Source organism: Cherax quadricarinatus, chromosome 1 (genome assembly GCF_038502225.1).
Source record: "Cherax quadricarinatus isolate ZL_2023a chromosome 1, ASM3850222v1, whole genome shotgun sequence".
NCBI lineage: Eukaryota > Metazoa > Arthropoda > Malacostraca > Decapoda > Parastacidae > Cherax > Cherax quadricarinatus.
In genome coordinates this window covers 19658214-19674173 of record NC_091292.1, presented here as the reverse complement: position 1 = coordinate 19674173, position 15960 = coordinate 19658214, and the positions used below count along the sequence as shown (strand labels likewise).

Genomic DNA, 15960 nt, shown 5'->3' with positions numbered 1-15960 from the left:
CATACACACACACATACACACACACACATACACACACATATACACACATACACACACACATACACACACATACACACACACACATACACACACACACACACACACACACACACACACATACACACACACTCACATACACACACACATACACACACATACACACACATACAACGAGTCATAGTACGTAATGATGTATCACAATGGTTACCTGTGACGAGCGGGGTCCCACAGGGGTCGGTCCTAGGACCAGTGCTATTTTTGGTATATGTGAACAACATGATGGAAGGGTTAGACTCAGAAGCGTCCCTGTTCGCAGACGATGTGAAGTTAATGAGGAGAATTAATTAAATCAGATGAGGACCAGGCAGGACTTCAAAGAGACCTGGACAGACTGGACACCTGGTCCAGCAACTGGCTTCTCGAATTTAATCCCGCCAAATGCAAAGTCATGAAGATAGGGGAAGGGCAAAGAAGATCGCAGACAAAGTATAGGCTAGGTGGCCAAAGACTGCAAACCTCGCTCAAGGAGAAAGATCTTGGAGTGAGTATAACACCAAACATGTCTCCGGAAGCACACATCAACCAGATAACTGGTGCAGCATAGGGGCGCCTGGCAAACCTGAGAACAGCGTTCTGATACCTTGATAAGGAATCGTTCAAAACACTGTACACCGTGTACGTCAGGCTCATACTGGAGCATGCAGCACCTGTTTGGAACCCGCACTTGACAAAGCACGTCCAGAAACTAGAGAAAGTGCAAAGGTTTGCGACAAGGTTAGTTCCAGAGCTAAGGGGAATGTCGTATGAAGAAAGGTTAAGGGAAATCGGCCTGACGACACTGGAGGACAGAAGGGTCAGGGGAGACATGATAACGACATATAAAATACTGCGCGGAATAGACAAGGTGGACAAAGACAGGATGTTCCAGGGAGGGGACACATAAACAAGAGGTCAAAATTGGAAATTGAAGACACAGATGAGCCAGAGAGATATTAGGAAGTATTTCTTCAGTCATAGAGTTGACAGGCAGTGGAATAGCCTAGAAAGTGATGTAGTGGAGGCAGGAACCATACATAGTTTTTAGACGAGGTATGATAAAGCTCATGGAGCGGGGAGAGAGAGGACCCAGTAGCAACCGGTGAAGAGGCGGTTCCAGGAGCTAAGACTCGACCCCTGCATCCACAAATAGGTGAGTACAAATAGGTGAGGTGAGTACACACATACACACACACACACACACACACGCACACATGCACACACACACATACACACACACATACACACACATACACACACATACACACACACATACACACACACTTACACACACACATACACACACACACATACACACACACATACACACACACATACACACATACACACACACTTACACACACACATACACACACACATACACACACATACACACACACACACATACACACACACATACACACACACATACACACACACATACACACACACACACATACACACACACATACACACCCACATACACACACACACACATATTTAAGAAAGAAAACAGAAATGAGGCAGTAAACTACAGACCTGTGTCTCTGACAATTTACCATCAGTTCCTATTATATATATATATATATATATATATATATATATATATATATATATATATATATATATATATATATATATAATAGGAACTGATGGTAAATTGTTACAAGGGATTACAAACTTTTTGTTCAAAATGATAAAACTTCTGATAGTATTTTTGTTGTTGTTGTAAAGACGTCACAAGTGGGGTGCCATAAGTATCTGTACTTACCCCAATAATTGATTTAATTTTCTTAAATAGCTTACGATGGGAAATAAAAAAAATATATATGAATATGTTTATCTTTGATAAAAAAAAGTAAGTACAATTAATAATAAAAATGACTGAAACTCTTTATTGGATGACTGTTAAAGTGAGCACACGGAGTGGTGGATGGATGCTGGCAGTAACTGTAGATAAATCTCCATGGGGAAGTGGAACAGAATTCTTCCTCCGTAAGCCATGTGTGTTGTAAGAGGCGACTAAAATGCTGGGAGCAAGGGGCTAGTAACCCCTTCTCCTGTATATATTACTAAAGTTAAAAAGAGAAACTTTCTTTTCTTTTTGCGCCACCCTGCCTCGGTGGGATACGGCCGGTGCGTTAAAAGAAGAAGAAATGTCATGTATTAGAAATGGGAGAACGGGAAGTGAGACTACATGCAGAATACAAACTGAGACAAAATAATGAAAGTGTCAGATAAGAGAGACATACAAGCTATTTACAAAAAAAAAAATGTCTCTGGAAGATCATATAACGAAACTGTGAGAAACTCACATGTTACGCTGCCGACCAATAAAATACCTTTCAGATATAAGGTTGGAGAATTATTAAGAAAGTTGTTCGCGAGATATTTTAGGGAAAATGGCCTAAAGATGGTAAAAATTATTAACATTGATTTAAAATTTTCTGTCAGCTACAGTATAATGAGATACTACAACTTTTCTCAGTGATTTGTAATCAGTAGCCGCACTGAAGGCACGTTGTTCCTGCAGGATGAAGTAAGCCTCCACCGCGATGGGTAACAACAAGAGCAAGGAGAACGAGGTCACTGACCTGCTGGAGACGCACACTGACCACACTGACTCCATCAACTGCATCTGTGTAGCTGACGACGAGTCAGTAATAGTCACAGGCTCCGAGGATAAGACTGCACGCTTGTGGACCACCAAGGACCCCAAGGGGTCAGAGTGTCTGGGGACCCTAAAGTGAGTCGTCTTACGCCATTAAATTAGTTAGCTTCAACCTTCACCTAAGTTTCCTGAGGTCATTAAGTTGCTTTCCCCTAGGTGTTTACAGCAGTTACATTAGTTCTTCAGCTTAGTTTGCTTGAAACCTTCACCTTAGGTTCCTTAACCCTTCCCACAAATTCCTTATATATATATATATATATATATATATATATATATATATATATATATATATATATATATATATATATATATATATATATATATATATATATATATATATATATATATATATATATATTAGATGATAATCTTGCTGTAGTGTTACGAGACTTAAATATTGTCAACAATGATTAACTCTTAATGGTAGTCAAGTGTACATTAATGGTATATACAACCCACAAGTTGATAAATTAGACACATGTGCAACACCTGCGTATCTTTATTATGAAGAGGACAGCATGAATTTGAGATCAACGTTTCTTTATCCATATATTTTAACTCGGATGTCCAGTGAAGTCCCTCTTGGCTCGAGTGAGTGGTTCCTCTTCCCCTCACTTTCTAAGTTGCAACTTCAGACAACATGAATCACATACATGTCAGGCGGTTCATATGACATAGCTGTACCCACAAGCACACTGGTGCACTGATGAATATTGTACTCGCCTCAGGGGCCACAGTGGGTACGTGACGTGTGTTCATGTGTTCGACACTTACGTCTTCACTGGCTCCAGCGACTCCACCATCAAGAAGTGGAACATGACCTCCAGCGAGTGTGAATTCACCTACGAAGGTATGACCAGTCACCTTCATCACTCTCATCTCTCTCTCTCTCTTTCATCACTTTCACATCTCTTATTACTTTTATGGTTCTCATCAGTCTCAGTTCTCTTACCATTCACAGATCTCATTACTCTTAGTCCTCTCATTGCTCTTAGTCTTCTCACTGTTCTCTGGTCTCTCATCACTCACCTCTATTACCACTTACAACTCTCATCACTCTCAGCTTTCCCATCACTCTCTGCCCACTCACTGACCCATGTTTCTGTTGTATGTTGGTCACACAACACAGAGTAGCATCTGTGTGCCTCACAGGCCATAAAGACCTACACCTCCGTACCTTACAGGTCATAATGACCTACACCCCCGTGCCTTGCAGGTCACGCTTCACGTGTGATGCGGGTCATTTGCACCGGAGAGTATGTCATCAGCTCTTCCAGGGACAGCACAGCAAAAGTTTGGCTCTACGACACTGACGACTTGCCCGAAGGAAAGAAAGCGAAAGCCTGTATCCGCACCTTCAAGGTAGCGTGCCAGGCTTTCTAGCCTCTAGATTCTGAGGTGACACTTTATACTATACGGTGTCTAGATTCATGGTTGATTCTCTAAATTATGAAGTTCTTCAGATTTCGGGCCACGCTGGGCCCTCAACTCTTCTCCATCACCCAAGGCAGAAGTTAAACTTTGCTAACCTCCCTGGTTTTCACCTTTCCTTTAACCACCCTGGTTTTCCTTCTTCCCTTAACCTCCCTTATTTTCCCTCTCTTTCTTAGGGCCACAAGAAGACCGTACATCCCCTTATTTACATCTCTGCGGATGAGTCTAAGGGGGAGGAGGACCTGGTGATCACTGGCAGCACTGACTCCACTGCCAAGCTCTGGACTCTTGATAGTGGGACATGCTTGAAGGTGGGTGCTGAGCCGTGGGTGTGGTGGGTTAGTGGGGTGCTTGAAGGTGGGTGCTGAGCCGTGGGTGTGGTGGGCTAGTGGGGTGATTGAAGGTGGGTGCTGAGCCGTCAGTGTGGTGGGTTACTGGGGTGCTTGAAGGTGGGTGCTGAGCCGTGGGTGTGGTGGGCTAGTGGGTTGCTTGAAGGTGGGTGTTGAGCCGTGGGTGTGGTGGGTTACTGGGGTGTTTGAAAGTGGGTGCCGAGCCGTGGGTGTAGTGGGTTAGTGGGGTGCTTGAAGGTGGGTTCCTGAGCCGTGGGTGTGGTGGGTTAGTGGGGGGCCTTGAAGGTGGGTGCCTGAGCCGTGGGTGTGGTGGGTTAGTGGGGTGCTTGAAGGTGGGTGACCGAGCCATGGGTGTGGTGGGTTAGTAGGGTGCTTGAAGGTGGGTGACCGAGCCGTGGGTGTGGTGGGTTAGTGGGGTGCTTGAAGGTGGGTGCCTAAGCCGTGGGTGTGGTGGGTTAGTGGGGGCCTTGAAGGTGGGTGCCTGAGCCGTGGGTGTGGTGGGTTAGTGGGGTGCTTGAAGGTGGGTGACCGAGCCATGGGTGTGGTGGGTTAGTAGGGTGCTTGAAGGTGAGTGACCGAGCCGTGGGTGTGGTGGGTTAGTGGGGTGCTTGAAGGTGAGTGACTGAGCCGTGGGCGTGGTGGGTTAGTGGGGTGCTTGAAGGTGAATGACCGAGCTGTGGGTGTGGTGGGTTAGTGGGGTGCTTGAAGGTGGGTGACCGAGCCGTGGGTGTGGTGGGTTGGTGGGGTGCTTGAAGGTGGGTGACCGAGCTGTGGGTATGGTGGGTTAGTGGGGTGCTTGAAGGTGGGTGACCGAGCTGTGGGTATGGTGGGTTAGTGGGGTGCTTGAAGGTGGGTGACCGAGCTGTGGGTATGGTGGGTTAGTGGGGTGCTTGAAGGTGGGTGACCGAGCTGTGGGTATGGTGGGTTAGTGGGGTGCTTGAAGATGGGTGACTGAGCCGTGAGTGTGGTGGGTTAGTGGGGTGCTTGAAGGTGGGTGACCGAGCTGTGGGTGTGGTGGGTTAGTGGGGTGCTTGAAGATGGGTGACTGAGCCGTGAGTGTGGTGGGTTAGTGGGGTGCTTGAAGGTGGGTGACCGAGCTGTGGGTGTGGTGGGTTAGTGGGGTGCTTGAAGGTGGGTGACCGAGCTGTGGGTGTGGTGGGTTAGTGGGGTGCTTGAAGGTGGGTGACCGAGCTGTGGGTGTGGTGGGTTAGTGGGGTGCTTGAAGGTGGGTGACTGAGCCGTGAGTGTGGTGGGTTAGTGGGGTGCTTGAAGGTGGGTGACCGAGCCGTGAGTGTGGTGGGTTAGTGGGGTGCTTGAAGGTGAGTGACTGAGCCGTGAGTGTGGTGGGTTAGTGGGGTGCTTGAAGGTGGGTGACCGAGCCGTGAGTGTGGTGGGTTAGTGGGGTGCTTGAAGGTGAGTGACTGAGCCGTGAGTATGGTGGGTTAGTGGGGTGCTTGAAGGTGGGTGCCTAAACCATGGGTATAGTGGGTTAATGGGACGCTTATAGTGTATTACACTTAGCAACTGCTACTATGTGTTAGACATATCTTCAGAATTTAGTACATAAAGATGACTGAGCTAGAAACTTCTTACTAATATTCACTGTACTTCAGTAAATATTCTAGGAAGTTAGCAAATATTCCCCCACCTGCTGTGAATGAGTTAGAACTATGATTAATTAAAACAATGACTAGTTAGAACTTCCATTACATTTTCTCATGCGTCTTACGCTTGTCAATGTGATTCATATATTTTTGTGATTCAGATACACTGGGGCAAAATAATGGGCACTAAATCGAAGGACCTTATTCGTTGAAATAAATTATATACACAGAGTCGTATATTGTAGGAAGTTATTTCGGATATTTGAAGACATCCGTGGTCCGGGAGTCGATCCCTGGTACGGTCTGGAGTTTTGAGACTCTCTGACCGCGGGTTCAAATCCCGACCGTGGTATGGTTTGTTTGCAATCGTGTCATTACGATTTCGTGAGTCATCTGCTAGCCATGCGGGTCGCATCCTGGGGACAAAACTGACCTAATTTGCCCAAAATGCTCAGCATAATAAGCTGCTTTCTATATAGTAGTATGTCAGTGATGTCAGCTAGGACTGTATACCTTGTACATGTACTTGTAGTAATAAAGATTATTATTATTATTATTATTATTATTATTATTATTATTATTATTATTAATATTATTATTATTATTATTATTATTATTATTATTATTATTATTATTATTACTATTATTATTATTAATATCATTATTATTATTATTATTATTATTATTATTATTATTATTATTATTATTATTATTATTATTATTATTATTATTAATAACATTATTATTATTATTATTATTATTATTATTATTATTATTATTATTATTATTATTATTATTAGAGAGACAGTAATTAGATAATATTTAAATGTTCAGATATCAACATTTTATGGTGTCTGGATTATCAGTTCTTAAAATCCATGGCATTATCTCTGTGTTACCTTCAGCAGATCCGCCATTAGAAAATATCAATTGCATCTGACAGTTTTAAGTGTCCGGAGACTCAGCTCCGCCATTAACCCTGACTACCAGACTTCGTTCTTTAATCTGTCTACCCATCTTAATATGTCTTTCCAAACTGAGAGTTCAAGACTTCAACACACATCCCACCTCAACCAAACACCATCAGCCTAGTGAAAACTTCCTGCCAACCTAACTAACATTCCTGCCAACGTAATTACTAACTTTCCTACCAACCTTCCTAATAGCATACTTATTAATCTTCCTATTAACATTCCTAACAACCTTCCTACAAACATTCCAACTAACCTCCCTACCAACCTTCTCACCTCTCTCAAACTTCCTATTAGAACCTGCCTAGTACAAAATTCACCGAAATTTACGCTAAATTTATTATCTCTCTACAACTTCATATAGACACTACCTACTTGTGCTTCAGACATACGCCAACCACAAGGGTCCCGTCATGGTGATGACAACAGACAACTCTGGCAGAATTCTCTTCACCGGCAGCGCTGACACCACCATCATAAGCTGGGACATTGCTACAGCCAAGCAACTCAAGGTATGGGAGGATGGTTCATGTATCTGGGCCAAGTGTCAATAATTAGCGAGAGGTGGGTGGGGATCTCACCAGGACGGTACATATTCTCTTTCTCTCTCTATATCTACCCATCTCCCACAGGTGTACGAGAGCCACAACACAGAGATCATGTGTCTATCGGTCGTGAACAAGCTGATGTACTCGGGTGACTGCGCCGGCCTGGTCAAGTGTTGGGTGTGGAGTATGGGAGATATTACCAGGGAATACCGTGGACACAAACATTCAGTTACTTGTCTCAAGTTCTACAAAGGCATTCGTAAGTATCTCTCCAACAACCTTTCTTACCTCTCTCGCTTCCTGTCTATCCAATAACCTGTCTTACCTCACTCTTCCTGTCTATCCACAACCTTTCTTACCTCTATCTTCTTGTCCATCCACAACCATTTTCCACTACACTATACTGTATTCCTCTAATAGCCTAATAAAGAAAAAACGATCAGGCTGTTCTTGTTTATAGTACTGAAGAAAAGTGTTATAACAGACCTCCGCTGCGTGTCTGTGTTACAGTGTACACTGGCTGTGGGGACGGTGATGTACGAGGCTTCGAGGCTAAGACCAGCGCTCTGGTGAAGACTCTCACTACCAAGGACTCGACCCAAGTCATCAACTGCATGGCTATCTGCAACGACAAGCTGTTCTCCTGCTCTCAGGACGGCAAAATGAGGATCTGGGACATCTCCAAGATTAGGTAGGTGGTGTCATTGGAGGTGGGAGAGACCGCTGGTGGTGTCATTGGAGGTGGGAGAGACCGCTGGTGTTGTCAGTGGGGAGGGAGAGACAGCTGGTGTTGTCACTGGGGTGGGAGAGACCGCTGGTGTTGTCAGTGGGGTGTGAGAGACTGCTGGTGTTGTCAGTGGAGTGGGAGGGACCGCTGGTGTTGTCAGTGGGGTGGGAGAGACCGCTGGTTTTGTCAGTGGGGTGGGACAGACCGCTGGTGTTGTCAGTGGGGTGGGAGAGACCGCTGGTGTTGTCAGTGGGGTGGGAGAGACCGCTGGTGTTGTCAGTGGGGTGCGAGAGACCGCTGGTGTTGTCAGTGGGGTGGGAGAGACCGCTGGTGTTGTCAGTGGGGTGGGAGAGACCGCTGGTGCTGTCAGTGGGGTGGGAGAGACCGCTGGTGTTGTCAGTGGGGTGGGAGAGAACGCTGGTGTTGTCAGTGGGGTGGGAGTGACCGCTGGTGTTGTCAGTGGGGTGGGAGGGACCGCTGGTGATGTCAGTGGGGTGGGAGGGACCGCTGGTGATGTCAGTGGGGTGGGAGAGACCGCTGGTGTTGTCAGTGGGGTGGGAGGGACTGCTGGTGTTGTCAGTGGAGTGGGAGGGACCGCTGGTGTTGTCAGTGGGGTGGGAGAGACCGCTGGTTTTGTCAGTGGGGTGGGAGAGACCGCTGGTGTTGTCAGTGGGGTGGGAGAGACCGCTGGTGTTGTCAGTGGGGTTGGGGAGACCGCTGGTGTTGTCAGTGGGGTGGGAGAGACCGCTGGTGATGTCAGTGGGGTGGGAGAGACCGCTGGTGATGTCAGTGGGGTGGGAGAGACCGCTGGTGATGTCAGTGGGGTTGGGGAGACCGCTGGTGATGTCAGTGGGGTGGGAGAGACCGCTGGTGTGATGTCAGTGGGGTGGGAGAGACCGCTGGTGATGTCAGTGGGGTGGGAGAGACCGCTGGTGATGTCAGTGGGGTGGGAGAGACCGCTGGTGATGTCAGTGGGGTGGGAGAGACCGCTGGTGATGTCAGTGGGGTGGGAGAGACCGCTGGTGATGTCAGTGGGGTGGGAGAGACCGCTGGTGATGTCAGTGGGGTGGGAGAGACCGCTGGTGATGTCAGTGGGGTGGGAGAGACCGCTGGTGATGTCAGTGGGGTGGGAGAGACCGCTGGTGATGTCAGTGGGGTGGGAGAGACCGCTGGTGATGTCAGTGGGGTGGGAGGGACCGCTGGTGATGTCAGTGGGGTGGGAGAGACCGCTGGTGATGTCAGTGGGGTGGGAGAGACCGCTGGTGATGTCAGTGGGGTGGGAGAGACCGCTGGTGATGTCAGTGGGGTGGGAGAGACCGCTGGTGATGTCAGTGGGGTGGGAGAGACCGCTGGTGATGTCAGGGGGGTGGGAGCGACCGCTGGTGATGTCAGTGGGGTGGGAGAGACCGCTGGTGATGTCAGTGGGGTGGGAGAGACCGCTGGTGATGTCAGTGGGGTGGGAGAGACCGCTGGTGATGTCAGTGGGGTGGGAGAGACCGCTGGTGATGTCAGTGGGGTGGGAGAGACCGCTGGTGATGTCAGTGGGGTGGGAGAGACCGCTGGTGATGTCAGTGGGTTTGGAGAGAACCCAGGTGATGTCAGTGGGGTGGGAGAGACCGCTGGTGATGTCAGTGGGGTGGGAGAGACCGCTGGTGATGTCAGTGGGGTGGGAGAGACCGCTGGTGATGTCAGTGGGGTGGGAGAGACCGCTGGTGATGTCAGTGGGGTGGGAGAGACCGCTGGTGATGTCAGTGGGGTGGGAGAGACCGCTGGTGATGTCAGTGGGGTGGGAGAGACCGCTGGTGATGTCAGTGGGGTGGGAGAGACCGCTGGTGATGTCAGTGGGGTGGGAGAGACCGCTGGTGATGTCAGTGGGGTGGGAGAGACCGCTGGTGATGTCAGTGGGGTGGGAGGGACCGCTGGTGATGTCAGTGGGGTGGGCGAGACCGCTGGTGTTGTCTGTGGGGTGGGAGAGACCGCGGGTGATGTCAGTGGGGTGGGAGAGACCGCTGGTGATGTCAGTGGGGTGGGAGAGACCGCTGGTGATGTCAGTGGGGTGGGAGGGACCGCTGGTGATGTCAGTGGGGTGGGAGAGACCGCTGGTGATGTCAGTGGGGTGGGAGAGACCGCTGGTGATGTCAGTGGGGTGGGAGAGACCGCTGGTGATGTCAGTGGGGTGGGAGAGACCGCTGGTGATGTCAGTGGGGTGGGAGAGACCGCTGGTGATGTCAGTGGGGTGGGAGAGACCGCTGGTGATGTCAGTGGGGTGGGAGAGACCGCTGGTGATGTCAGTGGGGTGGGAGAGACCGCTGGTGATGTCAGTGGGGTGGGAGAGACCGCTGGTGATGTCAGTGGGGTGGGAGAGACCGCTGGTGATGTCAGTGGGGTGGGAGAGACCGCTGGTGATGTCAGTGGGGTGGGAGAGACCGCTGGTGATGTCAGTGGGGTGGGAGAGACCGCTGGTGATGTCAGTGGGGTGGGAGAGACCGCTGGTGATGTCAGTGGGGTGGGAGAGACCGCTGGTGATGTCAGTGGGGTGGGAGAGACCGCTGGTGATGTCAGTGGGGTGGGAGAGACCGCTGGTGATGTCAGTGGGGTGGGAGAGACCGCTGGTGATGTCAGTGGGGTGGGAGAGACCGCTGGTGATGTCAGTGGGGTGGGAGAGACCGCTGGTGATGTCAGTGTGGGTACATATTACAAGTATTACTGACACTAGACATCAAAAATGACGAGATAATGTGAAAAAGAAATTCATATATATTTATGATTTAATATCGCAGCTTCACGAGTGGAACATGTACGACCTGTAATAATAATAATAATAATAATAATAATAATAATATTATTATTATTATTATTATTACTATTAAATATTATTGTTATATTATTATACTTGTACTCTTGTGGGTTTAGCGCTTAGTTGTTTAAAATAATAATTATTACCTTATTATTATTTAATATTATTGCATCTTTACCTTAGTTAATATTTCTCTGGACTGTGTGTGTGTGTGTGTGTGTGTGTGTGTGTGTGTGTGTGTGTGTGTGTGTGTGTGTGTGTGTGTGTGTGTGTGTGTGTGTGTGTGTGTGTGTGTGTGTGTGTGTGTGTGTGTGTGTGTGTGTGTGTGTGTGTGTGTGTGTGTGTGTGTGTGTGTGTGTGTGTGTGTGTGTGTGTGTGTGTGTGTGTGCGTGTGTGTGTGTGTGTGTACTCACCTAGTTGTACTCACCTAGTTGAGGTTGCGGGGGTCGAGTCCGAGCTCCTGGCCCCGCCTCTTCACTGATCGCTACTAGGTCACTCTCCCTGAGCCGTGAGCTTTATCATACCTCTGCTTAAAGCTATGTATGGATCCTGCCTCCACTACATCGCTTCCCAAACTATTCCACTTACTGACTACTCTGTGGCTGAAGAAATACTTCCTAACATCCCTGTGATTCATCTGTGTCTTCAGCTTCCAACTGTGTCCCCTTGTTACTGTGTCCAATCTCTGGAACATCCTGTCTTTGTCCACCTTGTCAATTCCTCTCAGTATTTTGTATGTTGTTATCATGTCCCCCCTATCTCTCCTGTCCTCCAGTGTCGTCAGGTTGATTTCCCTTAACCTCTCCTCGTAGGACATACCTCCTAGCTCTGGGACTAGTCTTGTTGCAAACCTTTGCACTTTCTCTAGTTTCTTCACGTGCTTGGCTAGGTGTGGGTTCCAAACTGGTGCCGCATACTCCAATATGGGCCTAACATACACGGTGTACAGTGTCCTGAATGATTCCTTATTAAGATGTCGGAATGCTGTTCTGAGGTTTGCTAGGCGCCCATATGCTGCAGCAGTTATTTGGTTGATGTGCGCTTCAGGAGATGTGCCTGGTGTTATACTCACCCCAAGATCTTTTTCCTTGAGTGAGGTTTGTAGTCTCTGACCCCCTAGACTGTACTCCGTCTGCGGCCTTCTTTGCCCTTCCCCAATCTTCATGACTTTGCACTTGGTGGGATTGAACTCCAGGAGCCAATTGCTGGACCAGGTCTGCAGCCTGTCCAGATCCCTTTGTAGTTCTGCCTGGTCTTCGATCGAGTGAATTCTTCTCATCAACTTCACGTCATCTGCAAACAGGGACACCTCAGAGTCTATTCCTTCCGTCATGTCGTTCACAAATACCAGAAACAGCACTGGTCCTAGGACTGACCCCTGCGGGACCCCGCTGGTCACAGGTGCCCACTCTGACACCTCGCCACGTACCATGACTCGCTGCTGTCTTCCTGACAAGTATTCCCTGATCCATTGTAGTGCCTTCCCTGTTATCCCTGCTTGGTCCTCCAGTTTTTGCACCAATCTCTTGTGTGGAACTGTGTCAAACGCCTTCTTGCAGTCCAAGAAAATGCAATTCACCCACCCCTCTCTCTCTTGTCTTACTGCTGTCACCATGTCATAGAACTCCAGTAGGTTTGTGACACAGGATTTCCCGTCCCTGAAACCATGTTGGCTGCTGTTGATGAGATCATTCCTTTCTAGGTGTTCCACCACTCTTCTCCTGATAATCTTCTCCATGATTTTGCATACTATACATGTCAGTGACACTGGTCTGTAGTTTAATGCTTCATGTCTGTCTCCTTTTTTAAAGATTGGGACTACATTTGCTGTCTTCCATGCCTCAGGCAATCTCCCTGTTTCGATAGATGTATTGAATATTGTTGTTAGGGGTACACATAGCGCCTCTGCTCCCTCTCTCAATACCCATGGGGAGATGTTATCTGGCCCCATTGCCTTTGAGGTATCTAGCTCACTCAGAAGCCTCTTCACTTCTTCCTCGGTTGTGTGCACTGTGTCCAGCACTTGGTGGTGTGCCCCACCTCTCCGTCTTTCTGGAGTCCCTTCTGTCTCCTCTGTGAACACTTCTTTGAATCTCTTGTTGAGTTCTTCACATACTTCACGGTCATTTCTTGTTGTCTCTCCTCCTTCCTTCCTTAGCCTGATTACCTGGTCCTTGACTGTTGTTTTCCTCCTGATGTGGCTGTACAACAGTTTCGGGTCAGATTTGGCTTTCGCTGCTATGTCATTTTCATATTGTCTTTGGGCCTCCCTTCTTATCTGTGCATATTCGTTTCTGGCTCTACGACTTCTCTCCTTATTCTCCTGGGTCCTTTGCCTTCTATATTTCTTCCATTCCCTAGCACACTTGGTTTTTGCCTCCCTGCACCTTTGGGTAAACCATGGGCTCATCCTGGCTTTTTCATTAATCCTGTTACCCTTGGGTACAAACCTTTCCTCAGCCTCCTTGCATTTTGTTGCTACATATTCCATCATCTTATTAACTGGCTTCCCTGCCAGTTCTCTGTCCCACTGAACCCCGTTCAGGAAGTTCCTCATTCCTGTGTAGTCCCCTTTCTTGTAGTTTGGCTTCATTTGTCCTGGCCTTCCTGCTTCTCCCTCCACTTGTAGCTCTACTGTGTATTCGAAGCTTAAAACCACATGGTGTGTGTGTGTGTGTGTGTGTGTGTGTGTGTGTGTGTGTGTGTGTGTGTGTGTGTGTGTGTGTGTGTGTGTGTGTGCGTGCGTGCGTGCGTGCGTGCGTGCGTGTGTGCGTGTGTGCGTGTGTGCGTGTGTGCGTGTGTGCGTGCGTGCGTGCGTGCGTGCGTGCGTGCGTGCGTGCGTGCGTGCGTGCGTGCGTGCGTGCGTGCGTGCGTGCGTGCGTGCGTGCGTATGTCTTGATAAATTTTTAACTTTTGTTACAGATTTTGGTTGCACAGGATAAAATTGACTAGTATATTTTATGTTTCATCACATACTTAACTTTTCTTTGTTTTTTTTCTTGGTCTCAAATCTCTAAAAAAATTCCAATATATTTATTGAAAATATCCGCATCTAAGTATGTCCGCCTACTATATATATAAATGTATATATATATATATATATATATATATATATATATATATATATATATATATATATATATATATATATATATATATATATATATATATATATATATTATAAACACATTGACCTTCAGAGTGCAGGCACTGTACTTCCCATCTCCAGGACTCAAGTCCGGTCTGCCGGTTTCCCTGAACCCCTTCATAAATGTTACTTTGCTCACACTCCAACAGCACGTCAAGTATTAAAAACTATTTGTCTTCATTCACTCCTATCAAATACGCTCACGCATGCTTGCTGGAAGTCCAAGCCCCTCGCACACAAAACCTCCTTTACCCCGTCCCTCCAACCTTTCACAGGCCGATCCCTATCCCGTTTTCCATCAACTACAGATTTATACACTTTCGAAGTCATTCTGTTTTGTTCCATTCTCTCTACATGTCCGAACCACCTCAACAACCCCTCCTCAGCCCTCTGGATAATAGTTTTGGGAATCCCACACCTTCTCCTAATTTCCAAACATATCTCCACTGTCTCCAGCCTTCTCCTTGTTGCAACATTCACCACCCATGCTTCACACCCATATAAGAGCATTGGTAATGATATATATATATATATATATATATATATATATATATATATATATATATATATATATATATATATATATATATATATATATATATACATATATATATATATATATATATATATATATATATATATATATATATATATATATATATATATATATATATATATATATATATATATATATATATCATTGCCAATGATATATATATATATATATATATATATATATATATATATATATATATATATATATATATATATATATATATATATATATATATACATCAATTAGCAAGAACTCATTTAAAATTAAGTCCTTTCTATACGTATATCATTAACAGAACTGCGGCTAGTCAGGATTCGATCCTGCTTCACTATGCCCAGCCCTGTGAGAATAGGACAATGTACGTATCACTATATGATGTTGGCCCATTGGATAGAGTGATGCGTACATTGTCCTTTTCTCGCAGGGCTGGGCATGGTGACGCAGGATCGAATTCTGGCTAGCCGCAGTTCTGTTATTGATTCAAAATCACTTGTTTCGTGATTTCATTAATATGAGATTTATTTATCATTCATTACTTTAGGTATTTTTCTTTCTATGCTACGATGTTAACAAAAAATAATTCTTATTATTTCAGTAAAATTAAAGAGAATGAGACGGATGCTAATAAGGTTACGGAGAAACAGGAAAACGATATTAAACAAGAGGAGACAGCAGAGGATAATAACTTTTTAAAGAACGTAGCGGAGGATGTGCAGTAAGAGGAACGTGTCGTGGAGAAGAGGAACTACTACTGTCCGTTCAGCTTGAGGACGGTGATCACAGTATCCAGCAGTAACTCGCATCTTGTAGGGGAAGGAACCTCGTGGCGAGGCTGTGCTCCCTCCTGGAGACCCCTGGATGGATGTCTGGCGTGGGAATGTGTACCAGCACATTAGTTTCTGTTCTCCGCATAGTGATTCAGAGTACAACTTGTTGAACAGTGTTCACTGTAGGTGAACACTTGAGATGATCCACACCCAGGCTCCTCCACACTGACACACTCACCATCAACACTCTGCACACTAATACCCTTCAACATCAACCAGTTACTACCACTCACTACCAGATACTATCGTTCACTTCTAGATACTACCATTCACTACCAGATACTACTTCTC

General features: G+C 46.6%; 1 protein-coding gene across 1 annotated transcript in view; it reads left to right on the top strand.

Annotated features, from left to right (window-relative positions):
• LOC128690776 (WD repeat-containing protein 86) overlaps positions 1–15708 on the top strand; it is an 18670-nt gene extending 2962 nt beyond the window's left edge. The window contains exons 2-9 of the mRNA XM_070086154.1: positions 2570–2782; positions 3436–3557; positions 3924–4069; positions 4318–4452; positions 7453–7578; positions 7699–7873; positions 8125–8305; positions 15438–15708. Coding sequence (XP_069942255.1) covers positions 2592–2782; positions 3436–3557; positions 3924–4069; positions 4318–4452; positions 7453–7578; positions 7699–7873; positions 8125–8305; positions 15438–15561 — 1200 coding nt within the window. The 5' untranslated portion in view covers positions 2570–2591 and the 3' untranslated portion in view covers positions 15562–15708. The remainder of the gene's footprint in view (positions 1–2569; positions 2783–3435; positions 3558–3923; positions 4070–4317; positions 4453–7452; positions 7579–7698; positions 7874–8124; positions 8306–15437) is intronic.
• Positions 15709–15960: the final 252 nt, after the last annotated feature.